At 37.3% G+C, this 15295-nt stretch overlaps 1 protein-coding gene across 2 annotated transcripts; it reads right to left on the reverse strand.

The window, feature by feature from the left end:
* Nucleotides 1-725: 725 nt before the first annotated feature.
* Nucleotides 726-8095, reverse strand: LOC109150545 (polyadenylate-binding protein-interacting protein 7-like). 2 transcript variants are annotated; one of them, XM_019298476.1, is made up of 6 exons: nucleotides 7791-8095; nucleotides 6157-7050; nucleotides 4173-4623; nucleotides 4023-4093; nucleotides 2866-2990; nucleotides 726-1432 (listed from the first exon to the last, which is right to left on the reverse strand). In XM_019298476.1, exons 2-6 carry the CDS (start codon nucleotides 6937-6939, stop codon nucleotides 1141-1143), a joined length of 1722 nt encoding a protein of 573 aa, XP_019154021.1. In that variant the 5' UTR covers nucleotides 6940-7050; nucleotides 7791-8095; the 3' UTR covers nucleotides 726-1140. The 2 variants fall into 2 exon arrangements, with proteins under 2 accessions (XP_019154021.1, XP_019154020.1); XM_019298475.1 differs by having other exon boundaries at nucleotides 2866-2993.
* Nucleotides 8096-15295: the final 7200 nt, after the last annotated feature.

Genomic DNA, 15295 nt, shown 5'->3' on the forward strand with positions numbered 1-15295 from the left:
CCGGATCCATGGCATAACTATCAGCTAAAACCTCCAATTGCACATAACACATGTCCCATATGCACACGCGAATTTTGAACCCCTCAATTAATCGCATCCATAGATTTGTTTTTCTAATGCACTAGATTGGTTCTCATACGAACATCACCATATATATATATAGAGAGAGAGAGGCGGGTTCAGGTGCGGCAGTGTCTTACGGTGCGGTTATTTCTTACGGTGCGGCAACACCAATAGTTCACCAAATATGCACCATCAACGTTAGGAAATACACCACACAAAACAGAGTAAACAGAGCCCTGCATCACCAAACACACACCATTAGGTGTGAGTAAAAACACCATACACTGTTCGGAAATACACCATTGGGGGTGGTGAGTTATATGGTGTGTTTTTTTGAGTCTGTGGTGTATTTTGTAATGTTTTATTACATTTCATTGGGATGTGTTTTTATTACACTGTTGGTGCATATTGTTAACACGGTTGGTGTATTCTGGAATTTGACCGCACCGTAAGACCCCGCCGCATATGAGCGCTCTTCTATATATATATATATATATATATATATATATATATATATATATATATATATATATATATATATATATATATAATGAATAAATTAAAAGCTGAAAAGAAAAATGAGCCAAGAACGCCGTAAATTTGTGCAGTTTCAAAACCAGGCTCAACTTGGGCATCTGCGCCAGTCTATAACACAATGAAGTAAAGCGGAACAGCCTCATTTGTGAGGGAGAGATATTGAAGATGAATATTTGGTGCATTCAACTATCATGTAAAAAGAATTCTATCAAAATACATCAGCAAATATAGACAAAAAGGTAAAGGTACAAAAATACTTGGGGCTGGCTCATGCAAGTCCCAAACTGCTACAAAAAGGTATCCACCTAAAGGACCAAGTATACCTTACCGGTACAAATTTCAGAACAGTCTCCATTTCCATTTTTTTTCCTTGTTCCCTACTGTGCTTTCTGAGTTGCCCTAATCTCTGATCCCTCCAATTTACAGGTACAACAATATTCTTCTTTTTCTTTTTCTTTTTCTTTTTTTCTACTTTTTTCTTTTTTCTTGATGATTCCATGGGTTATGCTGTGTGTCATCAAAAAACTCCTATACCTTGACTCAGTACATCACAACTCGGAGCAGCCCTGGTTGGGGTTCAGAGTAGTCAAGGCCCTCCTCTAGCAGGTAGCATTGTACGGCAATTGGAAGTCTACCGGGAGTCCTTGAACCCTTCGTAGGCTGCCCTATTCCTACAGAAATGAAGACTTGCAATTGCTGATCTGTTGATCTCGCTGCATTTCTCAATCCAGCCAGCTCACGCTTCAGGACAAGAAGAGCATCGTTAACATTATATCCATGCAGATCTATGAGTCTATCTTGTCCTCTGCCATTGCCTTGAATCTCTTGATTCCTGCAAAATATATTATAACTTGAACATTCTCAACCAAATATAAGGAGTATAGTTAAACTCAACTGTGGTTGGTTTGGTTCAAACATTGGAATCAGAATAGTAACTGAATTAAATACTTGGAAATGGTAATGAGTTTAAGTAGAAAAAGTCTCTTAAATTGGTAGTAAATAGGAATTGGAATCAAAATAAATAAATAATTAATTAATTAAAATAAAAATAAATAAAAATATAAAAATATATATTACTCCATACATATAATATACACATACATATATGTGTATATATATTAAAGTTCTATATTTAATGCATGGAGAATGACTTTTTTATTATTTTTTTTCTTCCCTATTTTTTTTTTCCATTGTTCAAAAGTAGGGGAAGAAAACAGTAATGGGTTTTATAATTATTGCAGAAGTACGCAAACAAACTGGTAATGAGTATCAAATCCTATAGTAGAGTACAAAAGTCTCCAACCAAACACAACCTAAGTTTGATTCCCTACAGGGTTCATGAATACATTATAGGACTTGATCCATAAAAATCTAGCAGCAGTCAGGCTTTCTGGGCTAAATTATGGGATGGTAATTTGCCCTGTCCCCAACGGGGATCCCCTGATCCCCACCCCGACGGGGACGGCGAATCGAAGAATGGGGAATGTGTGTAATTCCCCGACGGGGACAGGGATACCCCTCTTCGTCCCGCCCCATCCCCGAACAATTATTATAATTAAAAAATTATATATATATATATATATATATATATATATATATATATATATATATATATATATATATATATATATATATAGAGAGAGAGAGAGAGAGAGAGGGAGAGACTTAAGTATTTAAATTTTTGAAATTAGGACTTAGGTTTTCAATTTTTTTATTTGATTATTAAAAACTCACTAATTTGACACTTTGACTAAGGAGTTGACTGGGGACGGAGATGGGAATTTTTTCCAATTCCCACCGCCGCCCCGCCCCGCCCCCGCCCCGTTGCCATTCTTAACTAAGTTGTATAAGGGGATATGTTGATGCTTTGTGCCTATGCTAATCGCTATTACATTAGTTGGGCTCTTTTAGCTGCTAAAAGAGCCCGACTAATGTAATAGCGATTAGCATAGGCACAAAGCATCATCATATCCACTTATACAACTTAGTATAAAATTATATTGTTGCATGGTAGCACTGCAACAACATGAACTAGCCACAACTATTTGACATTTGATGAGCCTCCTAAGTACTTTACTGTGGAACGACAGGCACACAAATTTATTGCAAAAGCAGGCAATAAAGGGGTGAAAAGCGGTGCCTCTAGATAAAATAGAATAGTTGAGAATACAAGCATGCTTTTATCAAGAGATAGACCATACTCAAACAAACATCCAAAGTGTTCTGAACCTAAAATGCTTTAGTGTAGTATGAACCTAAACCTACCTTAGGCGAAATAGAGATTCTTGTGACTTCCCATGAGCAGTATTTATCTGCATATTATGTAGCTGCCCATTAGTGTTCCATTCCTTAGCTAAAGCCTTGTTGCCAATAAGATTTGCCTGCCGAGCCTGCTGTTGCCAGAATATCGCAGTGGTAGAAGATCAAATAGAGCAGAATAACAAGGTTAATTATGACATTTCATAGAGTAACAAAGAATCTGTTGAACTAAACTGAAATTGGTAAAATACAAGCATAAACATGATGTAGTTTGCATATATTGTCCTATGGTTAAGCAAATGGCATTCACCATGAATAAAATGAGATAAGGATCATAGAAGTTACACTCGGCTTTCCATCTTATTATTGATTTCCCATCTTAACGTTCCTTACAATTCATTGTGCTACAGTATTACTTGACATAACATACCCAAAGAAATGTATTGCCCAATAAGGTAGACTTTTTAAGGGTGAGACAAAATAAAGATTTTTATCTAAACATCTTTCACCTCTTCTTCATGTTGCCTTAATTACTTTTACAATTGTGTGTGTTATGTAAATCCAAGAAACACTTCATAAAAGGATATTCCAAGCAAAATGTTATGATAGAAAGGGGGAGGAGGGGATACCATGGATGTATTAAAATCTAAAAAACGTAAATGCAGTAAGCAATTGTAATTTAGTCATAATAATAATTGAAAGATGTATTCCATTTCAACTAAAAGCCTAAGCTTATATTTGGACTACACATTTATAGTATTTATATTTTATATCATATTATGCTTATCACGTCCCTCACGTATGCAGGCCAAATACTTCTTAATAGGCCAAGCAACACTCTGATACCAAATTGAAAGGATGCACATCCATATCAACTAAAAACTTAAGCTTATAGTTGGACTACACATTTATATTTTATATCTTATTATGCTCAATTGAAAGCATTATAAAATAAATTTAGAATATTTCTTTGACCATGACACAATCATTATTATCCTTTAGCAAAATTAAGCAAGCCATTCCCTTCCTCTACTCTGAAAGGGAATCAGTTTCATCGCTTTTAAATGTGAATATGAATAGAAATATGAATAAGAATACATGTGTATTTGTAATATTTCTGGATATTGTTACCCTCATTCATCATTACTCATTGTAACACATACCTGTTCGAAGTATGGATTGCGTAAATGTGCGTGGTCACGAGCTTCTTCCCGAATTTCAGAATACATGTTTGCTGTGATCTCAACAAAATTAGAGCAGATATATGCTCAAGAAAATGTATTTGTCCATAATTAAATGTCAAAGTATATTACCAACTGCATCTCCAGTTTCAAGCCAAACAGGACCTGCATGAGTTGACCCTCGACTTTGCAACCTGTCACCATAGAACCCTCTACTTTGGCTACCATTGAAAGAACTAAACATGGCATTAGAATTTCTACTTGATCCAACACTTGCATCAGCTAATCCATTTCTGTCATACTTCCAGATGCTAGAATCTTGATGTGCCATCTTCTTGACAGCAGATGCAAAATCAACAGCACCTCTAGAAGGGACAGAAGAGCCAGATCTGAACATTAGAGTGTTATCCTTATCAGATGGCCTATAGAGACTCAAGTTCTGTTGAGTATCATCTCCAGTGTACTTCAAAAAGGTGTTTTGTTTATCTGTCACATAAGGAGCAGGGAAATCTAATGCACTCAGATATGAAGTAGACAAGGGCTTAGAATTCAGATTCTGACTCAACCCACCATCACCTTGAAGCTGCAATAATATTCAAATAGATTAAATTATGCCTTAATAATGGTTACAAAAATTCCAGAATAAAGACTTTCCCCTCTAACTTAACAAATAATAATATTAATAATAATAATAATAATAATAATAATAATAATAATAATAATAATAATAATAATGATGATGATGACGACAACAACAACACAGTGATTTTGAGAAAAAGAAATGTGTATGAAAAGACTAGACTTTCAATATCTATCAAACTCAGCATGTATACTGCTGCGTCACTGCATAGGACATTATAAATAAATAAATAAATAAACAAATAAATAAAAACACCTTTTACATGGCGTTTGGTTGGAGGGGGGAATTATGTGGGAAAGGAATTGTAATTCCATGGGAGTTAAATTACTGGGAATAAAGTGGGAATTTAAATTCCAGTGTTTGGTTGATAGGAATATAATTACTGGGAATTTCAATTCCAATGTTTGGTATACATGGGAATTGAAAGGGAATAAGTAGTATAAAGTCAAAAATGTCCATTATTGTTGTTAGACATTAATTTTAGGTTAAAAAAGGAAGGGGTAATTTTGACTCATCACTATCTTTTTTTCCCAGGAATTAAAATACCAGGGGGGGACATGGGATTTTAATTCCATGAAAATGGGGGAATTGCAATTCCCTCCAACCAAACTACGGAATTTAATGGCCTTTGGAATTAGGTGGGAATTAAGTGGGAAGGGAATTTAAAATCCCTCCAACCAAACGCCCTGTTAAAGTCTGAGAGTCAATTATATGAAAAAGTAATGATCAAGGAGCTAAAAGTTATAGCAAAACTCCGAAGAACTTTAGGAAACAAATGTGTCTGTAACAATCAGCAATGATATTGCAAGTTTAGATCATAGCAATGATATTGCAAGTTTAGATCATTAATAGAAATTTTCCACAAAAGATGCTCAAAACAATTATGCCCAACAAGGTCGCAAGGAATACGGATCATTGGAAGTATTCATGTTGATGATTTGAAGGTCAAAGCATTAAAAAGCAATTTTCACACTTCAACATGAGTTTAACTGTTTAACTATTGGCATAAAGATAGGCATACAGCAATTGTCCATTTCAATTAAGAGTTAAAATCACACTTCAACTTTTTCAGCTTCTTAAAGGTTGTCTAACATCCTTCTGCTTTACCTCCTGATCAGTAGCAAAACTGCAAAATACTCGAATGGTGAGTCCAATTCACAATAAAATACACAACTGCCCCATTATTTTAACCAGAAAAACCACACATTAACTTTCTCAATTCCAAATCATGATTTCTCAGATATAATCATGTGCGCTGAGCATGAGTTGGTTCTCTTTAGTTTAGCTAAGAAAAATTACTGAGGAATTGCTCTCACCTAACCATAGGACTTCCTGAACTTAGCTTTGCTGTGAAAGACAACAAAGTGAAAGTAGCAAGTATGCTAGATCTACACCAATATCATTATAGATGGGCAAAGGATTAACCAACAGTGCAAAGCTACAATACTTGACATGTTAAAAGTTTGAGAGCAATACCTCTAGTTGAGTAAGCATATCCATTGTCAGGGCCAAGTCACCTCCACTGGCATAGTACACCTCAGCAAGACTTTCAGCTGCAAAACCAGGGAATTTCGAAGACAGGAATTCAAAAGAGGCGTCAGAATTTTCTACAAATGGCTGCTTGTTGATCCCATCAGTTAGGAACCCATGTCTAGAATTCCCATTATAAAGAGGCCCATCTCTAGGACTAGTTTGAAACTGTCCATTGTTCATAAGCTGTTTATCCCAAGGTTTACCAGGCAAGAGATGAAATGTTGTTGGTGATGCAGCATCAGCAAAGGGTGAAATGGAATAGCTTGTTGCTTCACTAAAGCTAGTACCGCTGATTTGATGTGGTGATAATTCCTGCTGCTCTTTTAGCATAAACCCACTGCCTGTTGAGCCGGAGAATCTTGAAGCTTCAGTGATATCAGTCAACGACAAACTGGAAAAGGGAAGATTATTGAGCCCATGAGAATCATCTTCTCCCATGACCTTGAAATCAGGTGTGATGTCGTCAGGGAGTTGACGCCGCCAGTACTGGTGTGCCTCATCATCTGAGTTATTTGAAGCAGATGATTCTGATCTATCTAACACAGCTTTTCCTAGTGTACTTGTATTCGTGTTCGCAAACTTTGATGTACCTGCAGTGCTAGTACTACCAGAGGGTGATTTGAGTGCAAGAGGAACGAATTCTGCAGCATTAGGATTCAATGTTGTCGCCTTGGCTGAAATTAGCTTTTTGTCACTGATTGAAACCCCTTTTCCTGAAATGTTCATTCTTTTTCCTCTTTTTGGCTTTTTTTTTTAATCTTTATTCAAGAATAAAGGGTCTTTACATGCATAGAACTTAAAAAGGCACAATCTCAGAATAACATTATCAGCCAAACCCTGCAAAACAGAGTATAGTGGCAAAAGTTTTAGTTCAAAACACAAGGTCATACTATTTCTTGTGAAGGTATCATCTAATTTTTCAAGAGCATCTGCAAAACTGCAAAAGACTTAACAGACACCAATTGATTGAATTGACATTAATATTACTACCACATTTAGACTTCAACAATAACAGTAAGTAAGAAGGTACTCTAAAATAGTAAAATCTATATAAATCTATTAATTACAGGAATAACAATCCGATAAACATCTATATCCAACTAAATGACAATCCAGAAATACAATAATTAAAATACAAGCACGTACAGCAACAAAATCCAAGTTTTTGCATATCAAGTATTTATAAAACCCTCAGCATGCAAAAGATACTTTTTTTTTTGTTGATGCTTTTTTTGGGGGTAAAATTACAGGTTCAAGCAAAACTGCTCAAAATTCCTAATCAACAGAAATTACAAAATTCATTAAATTAAACCCTAAATATACAGACATTTTTTTAAAACCCTAAAAACAAATCACAAACTTGCACTCACTGAAGGAACTAAACGAAGTTAAAGCTAACAAGCAGTAGAAGCAGAAACAAAATTTCAATCTATTACAGCACAATCTCCACAGATCTTCAGGAATCTCAACTGAAATGAAAGTAAACGTAACAACACTGAACAACTTAAAGTTCAAACAAGAAACAACCACAAGTCGAAGCTAAACTCAAAGATCTGATCGTTTTTTTGAGTTTTTACCTTCACGAAGCCTTGACAGCACATCAAATGGATCCATCCGTGCTCACTGAAACAGAAATAGAGAGAGAAACAGATAGAAATTAAGACAGAAAAGGAAAAAAGAGTAAATCTCTGCCTTATCTCTTCTTCCTGATGTTCTTCGAGGTGTGAACTGAGAGGGTTTAATTTTTGTTTTTTTTTTTCAGTTTAATTAAATTTATTTTATAAATCCTTTACGTATAAAATCCCTACTCTATCTTTTCTACCTCAGGCTCTGTTCTATCTTTGTTTCTCTCACCTTTTTTCCGCTTTTCTTCGACATTTTTTTCCTTTTATTTTTCTCTTTTTGAGACCACAAAATTGAAAAGGGAAAACCCGCAGCTCTATGCCACTCATTATGACGTATATTTTTTTACTTATTTTTTTTAAAACGTAGTGTTCATTTTTTTTTCTTAAAAGGTTAAATCCACAATACCAATGATCTTTCATATCCTGGTCTGACAGAGTATTTGGAAAATATAAATTACGGTGATTCAATGGTTCATCAAACAATACTAAATGTCGGATGCATAAAGATTAAAATACTACCTACTGAATATAATTCCCACAACTGCTATCGAGATTCGAACATTAGTCTTTTTCTCCAAATACTACCTACTGAACTATTGAGTTAATCCAGTGTAGACACCATAATATTTCTCGACCTTCCTAATTGTAAACTTCATTATTTTGATTGAAGTAATTTTTTTTTTTAAAGGAGCCGTCATGGCATTTATTCAAAATACTGCGAAATAGTGTGAGGCGGAACAGAGTCCCAATACATAATAGCAGGCTGACTAGAAGTAGATAAAGCTAAAGTATGAGCTAAATAATTCTCTGATCTAGGAATGTAAATAACCGAACAATAATTAAACGTAATGATATGTGCCCTGCAGGCATCTATGGCATAGCCAATATACGACCGAAGAGAGGTCGCTGAGTGTGAGAGGTATTGTTGTAGAGTCAAACAATCCGTGAATAATTGTATAGAGTGATCTCCACGAGTTCATAACCATGATAGGGCTTCCTTACGAAAGCCATAAGCGGGGACTGACAATCTGGCAAACGTATACTGAAGGCCGAGACATATTCTCCTTCCCCAGTCAACAACACAGCTCCAGCAGTGGCTGCTCCCGTGTGATGCGAAAAGCTGGCATCGAAATAACATTTTAATGGCGCATGAACTTCCGGTGATGGCAGTGTACCTTCGAACATGTCTGATTGGTGCGGTACGCTCGGCAAAGCAGGCTGTTGCAGCGGCATGGGAGTCCGAGCGGGATGTGCTTGCTCCCATGCGTGTACTCCGGCAGCGGCTGCGACAATCACTCTTCGCGGACGTGGTAGGCATGCATCCCACACCGTTCCATTTCTGGTTCTCCAAATGTAATATAGGATTGCAGCTGCGTGGATAATTTGGTTAGTGTCTAAAATATTTAATAGTTCACTAAACCAACTATAGAAAACATTTGTGATGTTGATGGGGATTGGAAGGTGAGATTGGCTCCAAATGGACTTAGCATAATCACACAATACCAAAGCATGCATTGTGTCTTCATTTGCCATCCCACACATAGCACATGTTGGTTGTATATCCACTCTCTTTATAATCAGATTTGCCGTAGTGGGGAGAATATCATTCAATGCTCTCCATAAGAAAGTTTTCCATTTGAGAGGTATTTTAAGTCTCTATAGGCCTAGCCAATTATCAAAATTGCTCGTAGCATGCCCATAATCTCCAATAATAGCCCTGTACCCATTCTTTACTGTATAGTTTCTTCTCTGGTCCCCATACCAATACCACATATCGTCATAGTTTGGTGATATTGGTATTTTTAAGATCCGGGGTATATCAATGGGGTCAAAAATATCTTTTAATATATACGGATCCCAAGTATGTGTTTCCAGGTCTATTAATCCCTTGACAGTCGCACCATTCAAGTGCACAGGCTTTTCTGTGTGAATCTTTGGCTCATGTTGGTCCTGTAACCATGGATGGTCCCATATTAAAGTTGTATCCCCGTTTTCAATTCTCCTTCTGATCCCCTACATACCATGTCATGGGCTGCCATAATACTGCGCCAACAGAAACTCGGGTTATTTCCCACACATGCATCATAAAAGGTCCCTTTAGGATAATATATGGCTTTATAAACTTTTGAAACCAGAGACTCAGGCTTAGTGAGTAATCGCCATGCTTGTTTACCCAACATTGCCAGGTTGAAAGCATGTAGTTCCTTGAATCCCAAACCCCCATGCTTCTTTGATATACACATCTTATCCCAGGCTTTCCAATGGATGCCACGGTTATTCCCAGATCCCCACCAATTCATGGTTCGCTCAATGGCTGTACATATCCACATTGGTAATAAGAAAACGCTCATTGAAAAAGTAGGCATAGCTTGAGCCACACTTTTTAATAAAACTTCCTTACCAGCCTATGATAAAAGCTTCTTAGGATACGATCCTTTGCCTGATCTTGTCCTCAATATATGAGAAAGCTGCATTTTTATTTCTCCCTATAAAAGAGGGTAACCCCAAATACTTCCCATAATTGGGAGCTTGGTCCACACCTAAGACATGCGCCACATCATTCCTGTCATCATCTCTCGTATTCTTACTATAACAGATGCTTGATTTATGATAATTGACTACTTGGCCAGATAATCTTTCATACCGTGTTAAGCACTGTTTAATCACTTCAAGCTTCCTGAATTTTTGCCTTAAAAAACAACAAACTATCATCAGTAAAAAACAGATGGGATATAGGTGGTGCACCTCTTGCAACTCTACAGCCATGAATTGTTCCCTGAGACTGTGCCTGTTGTAATAGCAGTGATAGACCTTCAGCACAGATAATAAAAAGGTACTGGGATAAAGGATCACCCTGTCTAAGTCCACGAGTTGGGGTAATAGGCAGACTACGAGAGCCATTCAGCAAAATATTATAAGATACAGTGGTTACACATAACATAATTAAGTCCACCCACCTAGCATCAAATCCCAACGCCATCAACATATTACGCAAGAATGACCATTCCATACGATCATATGCCTTCGCCATATCTAATTTTAATTCACCCCATCCAGTCATACCACATTGCTTTCTGTTTAAAAAGTGACCAACTTCCGTAGCAACCAAAATATTATCTGTTATCAGCCGGTCAGGTATAAATGCGCTTTGCGTATCAGAAATAATTTCATTCATAAGTGGTTTCATTCTGGCCGAGATCATCTTAGCCATGATTCTATAGATCACATTACTCAGCGCTATAGGCCGGAGATTCGAGACCAACTCCGGATTCTTTTTCTTGGGAATTAAAACTATATCAGTATCATTCAATTTAGCTGGAAAAGTATGAGTATTCAGGCAATTCACAATAAATTCTGACACATCTTCCCCCACCACATCCCAATAATTCTGATAAAACCCCGGATTCATTCCATCCGGGCCTGGCGCCTTATCAGGAAACATGGCTGTCAACGCAACCTTGACCTCTGTTTTGTCAAACGGCCGTAGCAGGCCATCATTCTGTGCTTGTGACACTCGGGGCAAAATACTTGCATAAAAATCCGCATCATTTTCAGACTGACCCGTAGCAAAGATACGTCTGTAATAATCAATTATAACAGTCCTCATAGCCTCCCCCTCCACCCAATCCCCATCATCATTCATAATTTTAACAAGTGTATTCTTTTTTTTTACGGTGAGAAGCATACCTGTGATAAAATTTCGTGTTTGCATCTGCTCCCTTTAGCCAGTGTTGTTTTGCCCTTTGCTTCCAATACGCATCTTCCTGCATTTCAATTTGAGCCAGACACCCCTCTAAACGCTGGTATTCTGCTAACGATGCCTGATCCATACACCCCCGTAAACGCAACTGCTGTTTACGAAGATTCATCGCCTGCTCCCTAAACTTATGAAATCGATCTCCTCCCCATCGTGATACTCTATCTCCACAGAGTTGAATACAACCATGTAGCCCCTTATTCCTCCACTCTGCCCATGTCCTTTCCACAACCCCCCTGCAACCCTCATCATGCAGACATGCCATCTCAAATCGGAACCTTCTTCTCATTCCATTCCGTCTCTCCCGAGGATTCAGAATCCCAAGAAAAAGAGCAGAATGATCTGAGCGTCGGGTCAGAATGTTTAAAACACTGGCATCCCTAACCACCTCACGCCATTCCTGTGTTACCAGCACCTTATCCAGCCTCTCTTCAATCCAGTCCACAGTCCCTTCACCCCGCTCCCATGTATACGAGTATCCCTGCATTGGCAACTGGGCTAAACCACACTCATCAATGGTTTCTCCAAAGCCACATAAAAGCGCCTCTGGATGCGGATTCCCCCCTCGTTTTTCATGCTGATACAGGAGATCATTGAAATCCCCTATCATGACCCATGGTAGCTGAGATCGATGTGATAATGATCTAATGAGCTCCCATGACTCATTCCGCCTCCACCGCTGTGCAAATCCATAAAACCCCGTCATTCTCCACTTATCAAATCCTGGCATACTCACCTCTACATCCACATGGTTCTTTGAGTAACCCAACAAGCTAGCCGTATTGTTTTTCCTCCACAGTAACGCCATACCACCTCTCACTCCTACATTGTCAACATAAAAAAGGCCATCAAACTCAATCTTTACCCGGAGTCTCTCTGCATGATCCCGGGCCACCATAGTCTCCATTAAAAATACAAAATCGGGTTTCTTACGGGACACCATGTCCACAATTGCCTGAACTGTCCGTGGATTACCCAAGCCACGGCAGTTCCAACTCAAAGTACTCATTGGTTCAGGCGGGACTGGGCACCAGTTCCCGCCATATGCAAGTTTTTTGAACCACTATCTACATCCGTTTCTCCACCATCTTGACCCACCACCGCACGACGGCGTTTCGAGGAGGCCACCACACCCTCCGCCACATCATCATCCGATGCCGCCATCCGTATATCACTTTGGCTATCACCGGAGGAAGCTGTTCCCTCCACTCTCTGGCGGTTACCATTCATCAATCCAGTCCCCTCTAACGGTGGTAATAGCCACGACGCACCAACCTGCCTGGGACCCCTATTCTGCCCCGCTCTCATCCACGGTCCATAAGGGTAGTATTCCGGAGTGAGACCGGACACTCGTGCTTTCAAACAAAACTTCTCCAGGTGTCCGAGCATCCCACAATAAAAACAAAAATTATGTAAACGCTCATATTTCAGATTAACCCATCCCCATGTTCTGTCCCTACGGATCAACTTCATGCGTCGTTTCAAAGGTTTGTCCACCGGTATCGCCACGCGAACCCGATAAAAAATTTTTACCGGTCCACCAACCTGACGGTTATCACACCGGATGAACTTTCCAACATAATTCCCAACCTGCTCCAAGATTTTATTATCAGTATATCCAACCGGCAAATCATAAACCTGCACCCACATATCAACAGTATCCAATTTTACCTCCCCCGGAAACATTCCATCCGGAACCTGTCTGCACACAAGAGTATGATTCTCGAAAGAACAGGGCCCCTCCTCAAGCACCCGTATCATGTCTGTTTCATGATAAAAAGCAAAGAGAAACAAATTTGCATGCATCTCCGTAACTCTCATTCCCATCACCGGCATCCAAACGGACGCAAGTACCTGCCGCATATACTCGGTTTTAATTAGCTTGGCCGTCAAGAATCTCTCAACAACAGAATAAACTGCCGTTGTATCGTCGATCACTGGCTGCCCTACCCCTTGGGCCATCACCCCTTCTTCATCTTCAAGGACTAAATCAGCCCACCGCTCCACCATTCTTGCCACACCACCATCACACTGCTGCCGTGTGGGAGATGCCATGCCGATCACCGTTGTCGTCTTCCCTGCCGGAGACTGGCCGAGATCGTGCTGCCTGCGTTCGGAAAAAGTCGAAACCCTAATTGGGAGAGATGGAGAGAAAAAACCCTTTGATTGAAGTAATTAATTTACTCAAAATTATTATTTTTTATCTTAGCTCTTGTAAGACTAATTTGAATTTGACTTTAGTTCAACATACAAAATTTAACTCTTACTATAAATTTGACTCAAAAATCTTTAATTATTATACTCAAAAACTTTAAAATTCAAACACTAGTAAGTTTTGGTGAATGGAAGCTAGTTGAGCTAGTTTTGAGTTGATTGCAAAAATGAATGAAGGATTAAAATGTTTGACAAATATTGAATTTGAGTTTGTCAAGGTATTATAATCATGAATATTTATTATTAAAAATTTTATAATTATGTTATGATTATTGATATTCAAAAATACATAATATTTTGCTAATTGACTTTTTACAATATTTAAACATTGAAAAAGAAAACTAAATTAAAAACCAATGAATTATCAATTGAAGTATATGTTATTGTGGGGTAATCCAACTAAATTATTCAGACAATTAATTTGATAATTACAAAGTTCCAAATTTATTTTTTTATAAGAGATGTTTATTGCCGTTCTTGATTTGGATCAATAACAATTTAGGTTGACCGTAAATCAAAGTATATGTCATTTGTATTCTTGGCAATTTTTAAAACCTGTAGTATAATTTAATCATCAAAAAATTTTATATTCAAGAAAAGTGATCAAAGTTACAAGGCATTACTAGAATGCTACTTTTCTACTTGGCTTTTCACAATATCCAACAATTGAAAAGAAAAAGTAAACTGAAATCTATTATTTTTATAAAATAAATTTCACTTTTGGTCCCTAACTATAATACATGAATCACAATTAATCATTGACTATTAAAATTTTATAATTAGATGCATGACTATGTAAATTGTATCACATTTGGTCCCGCCGTACAATTTTTCAACCAACTATTGCTGAAAGTGCTCCTTCAGGAAGAAGCAAATGCAATGCTCCTTCCAAAAGTGCTCCTTTCGGAATGAGCAATTTCAACAATGGTTAGTTGGAAAATTAGACGGCATGACCAAATGTGATACAAATTACATAGTCATGCAACTAATTATTAAAAAAATTTATTAGTCAATGATCAAATGCGATTCATGTATAATAGTAAGGGGATTAAAAGTGAAATTTCTCTTTTTTATATTTTGGCTATTTTAACCATGTTAAACAATTGAAGTTCATTTTTTTAAGTGTTATATTTATTTAGGCATAGAAATCATATTATTAGCTCATGCATTAAGATATATAGTGAGTTTCGTTAAATTAGTTGTGTGAAACTTAACATATTTTAAATTTATCGCTTTGAGTTTCAACTTGCAAAGTTATCAATGCCATAATTCACAAATAGATATGAGAAAAAAAAAATTAATTGTGAAAGATTCAAAGTAGAAAATTACTATAGTTAAAATATCAAAAATGGTAGTTGTATTATATCTTATAGCTGATGTTAATGGGGCCATCATTCGTAGAGTGCGGTAACATGCTTTTCCCATCTTCCATGGAGCGATTTCACAAAAAAAAAAAAAAAAAAAAAAAAAAAAAAAAAAAGGAATA

This window comes from Ipomoea nil, unplaced genomic scaffold (genome assembly GCF_001879475.1).
Source record: "Ipomoea nil cultivar Tokyo-kokei standard unplaced genomic scaffold, Asagao_1.1 scaffold2279, whole genome shotgun sequence".
In the NCBI taxonomy this organism is placed as follows: Eukaryota; Viridiplantae; Streptophyta; class Magnoliopsida; order Solanales; family Convolvulaceae; genus Ipomoea; species Ipomoea nil.

Excerpts from the sequence above, each read along its gene's own strand:
- LOC109150545 (XM_019298475.1), bottom strand. The coding sequence starts at position 6,939 with ATGAACATTTCAGGAAAAGGGGTTTCAATCAGTGACAAAAAGCTAATT. Across the intron at positions 4,624-6,156 it reads ATATGCTTACTCAACTAGAG|CTTCAAGGTGATGGTGGGTT; the intron begins GTATTGCTCTCA and ends ATATTATTGCAG. Across the intron at positions 2,994-4,022 it reads GCAATCCATACTTCGAACAG|CAGGCTCGGCAGGCAAATCT; the intron begins GTATGTGTTACA and ends TTCTGGCAACAG.